This window comes from Zea mays, chromosome 5, assembly GCF_902167145.1.
Source record: "Zea mays cultivar B73 chromosome 5, Zm-B73-REFERENCE-NAM-5.0, whole genome shotgun sequence".
Taxonomy (NCBI): domain Eukaryota; kingdom Viridiplantae; phylum Streptophyta; class Magnoliopsida; order Poales; family Poaceae; genus Zea; species Zea mays.
Window position 1 is genome coordinate 140,593,742 of NC_050100.1, and position 8,647 is coordinate 140,602,388.

General features: G+C 41.8%; 1 protein-coding gene across 1 annotated transcript; it reads right to left on the reverse strand.

Annotated features, from left to right (window-relative positions):
• Positions 1–1,061: 1,061 nt before the first annotated feature.
• On the reverse strand, positions 1,062–5,001 carry LOC100191702 (uncharacterized). Its single transcript, NM_001137131.1, has 5 exons — positions 4,683–5,001; positions 2,010–2,190; positions 1,792–1,933; positions 1,633–1,702; positions 1,062–1,546 (listed from the first exon to the last, which is right to left on the reverse strand). The coding sequence occupies exons 1-5, from the start codon at positions 4,810–4,812 to the stop codon at positions 1,377–1,379; spliced, it is 693 nt and encodes a 230-aa protein (NP_001130603.1). The 5' UTR covers positions 4,813–5,001; the 3' UTR covers positions 1,062–1,376.
• Between the last annotated feature and the right edge of the window lie 3,646 nt (positions 5,002–8,647).

The following is an 8,647-nucleotide window of genomic DNA, read 5'->3' on the forward strand; positions in this document are numbered from 1 at the left end:
CCACCCCCAGGCGGTTCACCAGATGATCGAGGGCACCGTTCGTTACCTTAAAAACCAAGTAACTTCAGGAATGCCCATCAGGATGAACCAATTCCTCGAGGGGTACTGTTGGACGGAGACTGAACACAGCCTCCATCACAGCGAAGGCCATAATTTTTGTCTTATACTAACCATACTTAGGGTCACTGCAAAGGGGTCTTTGATTCTATAGGGGCGACTGTCGACGAGGGGTCCATGAGCGAAGGGGCCTCCAATCCGGTGGGCGGCCAGTTGAAGACTTTTGTGGCGGAGGGTGAATGAGATGGAGTCGTTGGGATCGGAGACTGTTCTCATGCCAGATGACGAAGTCCTAGTCTCCGAAAGTTTGTTTGCTACTGGTCTTCGCCTGCCTTGCCACGATTTCGTGATCGAGGTCCTTAAAAAGTTCATGGTTCATATTCATCAGCTCACTTCGAATACACCAAACAAAAGATTATTTGTAAAATATTATCAACTTATGATTTGCAATCAATGATATGGTTGATTACGTGATCGCATAAAATATATAATTTCATATGATATATCCTACTCTCTCCGTCCCAAAATATAATTCATTTTATATTAGATATGTATTCATTAATTAATCTATGAATATAATTTATATGTATGTCTCCCATTGGAAGGAGTATTACTCCATCCCCATAGAGGTATTCTACCGCTTCTTGAAATATTCAAAGCCGGCGGTTTTAAAGACCATTTGATTAGGTATATTATAATTTTGTAGGAACACTAATAAAATCTTACTCTGGTACACTCTTCTAATATTTCTTTTGACTATGCATTTTTTGATTGTGCATTGCTTTTCTTTCAACGTTGACAATTGAATTTTTTGATAACCTTTTCACTAAACATTGCTTTTTTACTATGACAACTTTAGTCAGTTTTAGTGGTATTTTTATGGAGTATCATCTATAACTAATAGAATATCATACAAATATTTTGTTGATATAACAATCGTTTTAGTAAGAGAGAAAAAGATGTAAGTTTCATGATGATAAAACTCTCTTAGTTTGGGTTTCAGCTTCAGATGAATTCACATTTTATTTCATTTTATACTCCTGAGTCCTGAAAATAACATGATAATACTTCCCATCGACAACGACAATGACCTTATAAACACAACCGCTTAAGCCCTAAGCTACATATACTACTGAATATTTACGACACTTTCGATGGTCATCAACACCCCTACAGGTTTATATAAACATATAGATTACACGACCAGAACATATACGTGAAACTGTGCACCTACACAAAGCCCACGAACCACATCAGACCATTGGCTACAAACTCTCGTCGCCCAAGCCGAAAACAAGGCGCTTGTCATCCTCCACGTTCTAGTTCTGTTTCTTATCTTTTGGTGGAGCTCTTGGAATCTTGCTCAGAACTTTGGCATCCAGGACCGCGTATTGCTTGCAGAGCTCCCTGTGCGCCTTTGCAGCGAAATTGTCCACCTGGTCCTGATACTTGTGGTACAGTATCGGCACTGTGTGGAGGATCAAGACCACTGTTTGGAGAACTAAGGTTAAGCTAACTAAAGTGGTTGTTCAAAGAATCACTAAAACACAGTTTTTGGAGCGTAAAAACCCATACCAATGTACATCAATCTCAGGAGATCACATAGCTCCCCGATCTCTGAAAGAATCCAAAGGGCGACGACCACCTGAAACATTGGAATTTGGTCAGTGCAACCTTGCAAGCTGTCACTGAAAAGGAAAATAAACAAATGGTTCTCTTCTCTGAGATTTATACGCCTAGGAACTTCATCAGGTTATGGCCCAGAGCAATCTCCCGAAGCAGGGCAAGTGCCTTGTTGATGTCAGCACGCAATGCTAGCGCAATGTTTACAGCAAGGTCTTCAGATATCTGCACTTCAGGAACATCAGGAGGACTCCTGAAAGTGAAATACTTGATGTTTAAGAAATTTGGTCAGCGCGAAGTGCATATGAATCTATGTATCTCTTCCTTACTTTTTGATAAAGACAGTCGCATTGGACCACAGGAACAAGATGGTCAGTGCAGCGATCAGCACATGAGAAACCAGGGTCAGGAGATGGTATTCTACAATTTCGAACAGAACCCATAGGACAGTTGCACCACCAACTACCGCAGCAGAGGTCTTCTTGTCTTTCCACAAAAGTACATCAGCAGCTTCACAGAGGCATACAGATGAGAAGATGGAATGGCATCAGGATAACAATCTAGATTATGCAACCATAAATATGAGTAACATTTTCATTAACATAATTCTGTTGTGGTTGTTTCCTCATGAAAATCATTTATAACATGGTGTATCAGATTTTTTATTTCTTCGTTTATTCCCCTTTTTTTTCACCACAGGACATGGTATCGCTGAGACTTCAAAATGGTCTCTGACTCTCGGTCCCTTCCCTCCACAACTCTATCATATCTTCCATTTCTAATGCAAACTAACAGGAAAATAAAATTTAGCCCTTGAACTGTTCTATCTTCATCCAGAACTTCTGTAGTGCTGTTCAATACCTTAACCATGACTGAGGACATGGGCTACAGCTTCCAATTCTTTTAATCATTTAGTTGAAGTAACACTGAAGTTACAAAATGGAAAAGTCTACTAGGGACCTTAGAGCATCTCCAAGAGAACACTTAAATTGATCTCATTTTCCTAGGTGCACCCTAAACTGAACTCCCTGCTAAAATGTGTTGTCTCACAACAGTTCCCCTAATTATCTTTGGAAAGATCTAGTTTTCCAGTTTTGATTAATAATAAGAAGGCAGCATACGACAGCAGAAGGTTACATGCACGAGAAGCGCTCCTATCGCAGCCTGGGCTGCAGTTTTTTGGGTTTACAAGGACTTTTTTTTTGAGAGGGATAAGATTACTGTGGGTGGGGGGGGGAGGGGTCCCTTCAGTATTTTTTATTTTCTTATATAAGTGATCGGAACATTAGAGGTTACAACAAGGTGTGTGGGGGGGGGGGGGGGGGATTGTTTACCGTGTTTGCATCCATTGCCTGACACTGTCAGTTAGCGTTCCCCGCATCTTGCACGTATTGAGGTTTAGCTCTTGCAAGAAGACATAGATGTGTTGTCGGGGGTGGGACTAATTACTCACTACCGACTCAAGCGACCATTAGGGATTTAAGAGGTGCCCCTCCTGCTAAGGACCAGTAGTAGGCAGTATCCTTTATTTCCGATAACAGTGATGTGCTGACCACCTCCTACAGTCCCTGAAGATAACCACATTCCTTTGCTTCCAAATGCGCCCAGAAACACTTCCCCTAATTATCACCATCCTATTTCTCAAACAGGTCATACCACCTATTTTGGGCTTTTGGTCCATGTTTTCTTCATTGAACCGAACTATTATTTTTTTCTATACTGTACACTGCCATCAGCATCTCTTATCGGCCACCAGCAGCATCTAGTTGGACTAAATTCACGTCTATTTAGTCTCCAGCGAGTAGTGTCCAAGTTTCTCTCTTTTTAGATATGTCTCTAGTACCGTCCTCTCTCTTTACAAATAACAATTCCAAGGTTCAGGTCTTGAGGACACATGGAGATGCATCACCTTAGCAGCTGCCGGGCCAAAACATGTGTTCATGCCGAGCATATTGGAATCAGCAACCGGAGCTGCAGGAAGTCGATGCCAACAGGGGAACCTGTTGCCATCGCAGCCTCGCAGGGGATTCAGTGGAAGATAATGATCATGTAGGATACTTATAGAATTTAGTTTAAAATTATTGGAGTATACATCTCCCCAACCTAAACAGGACCAGATAAATAACATCAATTTAGAAAACGGAGAGCTTTTGTATCTGTGTTTATGATTTTTTGTCAGATCCTTGCTGCTGACGAGGAAAATGTCTTTGTAATCCGAAATTTCTTTGTCTTAATAGCATGACATGCTAAGCATTCAGTTCAATCCTGAAAAGCTAGGAAACCTTGAGAATTTTACAGCATTCCCATTCCCATGTTTATGAACAGAATCCACAACCTTTCTTTTAAGCAAACAAAAAAAAATCCAGATACTTATTGGCTTTATGATGACAACTAAATATATCAAGATTGTAGAAGCCCCCAAACCGCAGACTAGATAGATGGAAATGATACTTTCCGTGATTATCTGCACTCAGTCGCAGATAGTTGCCTATGTATTTACTGCTTTGTAGGGGTGCAGCAAAATAATGAGACCTCAATCCATCAATGAATATTTAAATGTGATGTAATCGAAATTTCCTACCAACGTATATTAAACTCGTATATGAACCTGCGCCTTCCAACAAGAACAGAGGGATATCAGTCAGGAGGACAACGATTACATACTGGTCGGCGCTCACAGGCTAACTACTCAACTAAACTGACAAAATAAAGCTTATCTGTACCCATATCAAGAAACCCTCGCGAACTGCGAATAGCCCTAGAGGCCTAGAGGAAGAACGAAAGAATTCCGCTCCTAGCAAGGCAGCGACAGCTGGAGCTAGCTAATCGTAACAACTAATTACCGCGCTCAAGAAATCGATAGGAAAAAAATCCGCTTACACGAATCGTGCTGTGCTTACTTGAGGAACGCAGAATTTCAGCCCGACGAAGCAATCAACTTGCAAAAAAAAAAGAGAGGAAAATCACAATATAAGACAAGAAGATGAGGAAAAGGCTCATACTTTTACCCCCGCCGAGAGCCTTGTGGACAGACTTATCCTCGCCAAGGAACCAGAACCCCGCAGACCTCGCCGGCGGCGGTGGTGACGCCGTATCCTCGGCGGCAAGCGTCTCCTCCGCGGGTGCAGCCATGGCCGAGCGAGGAATCGAGCTTGTGGGGCGAAAGGGTCGATGAGCAGGAGGCTGCAGGCAGGAGCAGTTCCACACTTTCTTGGTGAGTTGGTGTGCTGCCTTTTTCTTTGGGGCTGGGAGAGCGTTTCCTTTCTCTTGCTACTACCCGCCTCCTGCAGTCGTGGTTTGGCCGGTGTGTGGTTTTCCTTTCTCTGACATGAGAGGAACCTTCTGAAATTTGACGGGAAATGATATGAGAATTCTTCTCCGAGAATTGAATGAAACTTTTTTTGTGTGTATAATACATCCTCGTAGCTGTCCGTATGATCATGGTATTGCTGAATGTTTCGTTGAATATATAATAAATGGATCTGCTGAGGGTCGGCAGCGCCAGCGCCAGGGCGCACCAAGATAAGAAACGTGGCCATGGCACTGGTGCCTTTCCTGTCCGCGGCAGCATGTCATGGTTTGGTTTGGTGTGTTGTTTCGCGAACACGTACTATCGCTACTCGTCCAAACCAACAAAATTTATTCGCTGGCTTTGGATGATTCATACTTCTCTCTATATACTTCGTCTCGATGGTGCCTGACTCATCTCGTTGATGGCGTCTGACGACGCGGACACCGAGAATATTAAAGTCCAATGCACTATTATAACTAATAGTTAGCTACTAAAATTATTCAGAGATATTAAAGTGCAATATATTAGAGCTAATAGTTAGCTGCTAAGATTACCCAGAGATATTCAAACAACTTAACTAATAGTTTAGCTATTAGCTACTTTTAATTAGAGATATCAAAACACATCTAACTAATAGTCCAACTAACTATTATACACCCTCAACTATTTATTAGTTATAAGTTGTTTCAACCTAACTAAAATTAGCTAATAGTTAGCTAGTTAGTTATCTAATTTTACTAGTAATTTTTTGGTCAGTTAACTATTATCTCTAGTGTATTTAGGACCTAAGCCTGCTCGGTAATGATGATGATAGCTATGGGTAGCAGGCTAGTAGCCGCCACAAGTCACTCATCGATACTACAGCCATGACTTTATGGTTGCAACAACAGATATCGCTACGGCGAGCATGTCAAGCTATCTCCAGCATCCTTCCTATGATATCCTTATTACACCTCTATTTCAAACTCCACTCTATAAACAATACAGTCTATAGTGTAAACCAGTATTTTGCACACCCATATGCACGCTCTGCTGAGCTCAGCATCACTTGAGCAAAATAAGGGGGTTCCAACGCCGGTCTGACTCAGTTGTTCGCAACTATGTGTAACAAGCGCGATCAATCAACTAGGCTATCGATCTAGTCATATCGAACGATATAGGTCATGGTAGAGCCAGGTCGGCCGGTACCGACCAACAATTTAGGGTGGACACTACTATTGATCAGGTGGGATCGATAGTGGTTGTCGATTGTTGTGGTGCTACCTGATTGGTCAACAATATTCCATCCATTTGAATTTGAAAAAAAAACTCTTAATGAAAATCTAAAAACATCTTGAATGCACACTATACATAGAGGGAGTACTTGGATTCATTCTCACACACTCATCTTCAGTTCACAAGCTCTCTTCTTCATTCTTAGCTTTTTCACTCCCCATTTTGATTCAGTAGCTTCCTAATCTTTGTTTCGATATGGATCCCAGATGGAGTCCCAACTTTGATTTGTTCACGGACTTCCTCAACGAGCAATCTTCGCAACGTCCTGAGACCCCTACTGGTGTGGAGCAAGTGTTCTTCAACGATCTTTCTCCCATCTATCATCAGCGAGAAGACGTTCTTGATCATCCATGTTCTCTTATTCCTTAGCCTCTCTTTCCTTTTTATGTATCCTTATCCTCCATATCCATATCGACCAAGTGTTGATGCTCATCCTCCTACCGAGCCTCAAACGACCGATGCTCCTCCTAATTAACACTGATGAAGCCTCTTCCACTGAAGCTCCTCCACCACAACCTTTCACTTATTCGTATCCTTTTTTGTACCCACTCAGATACCCATACGGCCATCTTTCTTATGCATTTTATGGTGTTCCTTGTTCATATACTCCTCCGTATGGTGCTCTTTCTATGTCCCCTCCTCTCTATGGTGCTCCTCTCACATATGGTGTTTGTGATCTTTTTCGTCCTTCCTTAGCCACGGTAGTGCCACCCAGTGGTGGAGGACAAAAGAAAAGAAAGGTATGGCTAGCTAGTAGGAAAAAAGTGACAATGTTGCACCAACAAGAATCGAACACACAATCTATTGTTACAATCATTAGGTCTTAACCATCGTACGACAACATATTAAATGTTTATAATGGAAGATATATATGTTTTAAAAGTTTAGGTATGGCTGGTGCCATACTCAACCATAACGAGTCCTCCGCCATTGGTGCCACCAAATAGCCACAACGATGTGGCTCCCAAACAATACACATAATCTAGGACATCGCAGCTCCAATGCTGATGGGACTAGAGTAGACTAAGATTGAGGATGAAAGACTTATAAGTGCATGCATACCTTTATGAGTTTAACACTTGTTAAGTCGAGAACAATTTATGAGTTCATAAATTTATAGGTGCATACATGGTTAATGCACTCCATTGACCTTGTTGAGGGCAATGGAAAAAAAGGATTGACCTTTTGGGACAAATATCGGCCACGTACAACTCCACCACCGAAACTCCTCATCGTTGAACAGTAAGCAGTTCAAGGATCGATGGTCCACGACCAATCAAAAGGTTTCCCTCTTCAACAACATCTATAATCTCTTATCCATGATCCGGTTGAGTGGGTCAGATGATGTTATGTTGCTCGAAGAAACAAAGGAGACCTTTCACGACATGCCCGACAAAATTGAACTTAATTTGGGGCTCATGTGGTGTACTCTTTGTCATCAACCCAAGTGGTGTGCGCGACATGGTGAATCCAGCTCTCGCAATGCGAGCAAACGATCTCGCGTCAATGTGGAGGGCGATTATAGCCTTGCATCGCCCAAGAGTGTCAAATTGCATGCTCTATTGGCCACAATAAGGCACGAGCGCAACACAATAGTAAGGGACTAGCAATGAGTAGCATAAAGTCCTCTATCCAGAAGAAGATCACAGTGAAGCATCTATCAAGGCTAGCGATAAGATAAATCAATCAAATTTGTACCCCCTTCGTATTGAAATAGAAGTCGTTCTAGAGAGGTAGCTAGAGATTGGCAAAGCAAGACATTTTGGATGCTAGTACTTCATTTAGACAGCTTTGCCCCCTCCAACTCTTTGTTTTCTGTGCAGCGTGCTACAAAAATACATATGTTGAGCAGAGAGGGAGTCAATCATGGGACCTATTGTCCATAGTGCATTGAACCACTTATGACAACCAATCAAGACACATGGTTTTTGTGCCCATAATATAGTCGCAAAGCTATTTAATATGGGCAAACATGACAAATGCCACCCTAATTAACCACTCCTTGGTATGCATAATCATGTCCTAAATGACTTCTATTCAAATATGGTGGGAGTACAAAAAATTAACTAAGTTGATGGATCATTTCACATCCAACATGGATGAAAGTTGCCTAGAGGGGGTGAATAGGCAAGCAAAAGTTTTCCAACAAAAACTAGAAACGAACTGGGTAAAATCGGTTCAACCGCACTACACGAGTTCAACTAAAGAATGAGATATAAAACTCAATTGATCTCATAAATCACCCAGTTAACTTGGGAAATGAGATGTTCTAGATGATCCACAGGGTTCACAGTAGCAGATCTGAGAAGGGCACTTCTCAAAATCCACACACCAAAAAGATAAAAGCAATTCTTCCATGGAATGCTGAGAGAACAAAGAACACAAACAAACACAGTGAGC

Excerpts from the sequence above, each read along its gene's own strand:
- LOC100191702 (NM_001137131.1), bottom strand. The coding sequence starts at position 4,812 with ATGGCTGCACCCGCGGAGGAGACGCTTGCCGCCGAGGATACGGCGTCA. Across the intron at positions 1,703-1,791 it reads ACCTGATGAAGTTCCTAGGC|GTGGTCGTCGCCCTTTGGAT; the intron begins GTATAAATCTCA and ends CCAATGTTTCAG. Across the intron at positions 1,547-1,632 it reads CCTGAGATTGATGTACATTG|TGGTCTTGATCCTCCACACA; the intron begins GTATGGGTTTTT and ends TTCTCCAAACAG.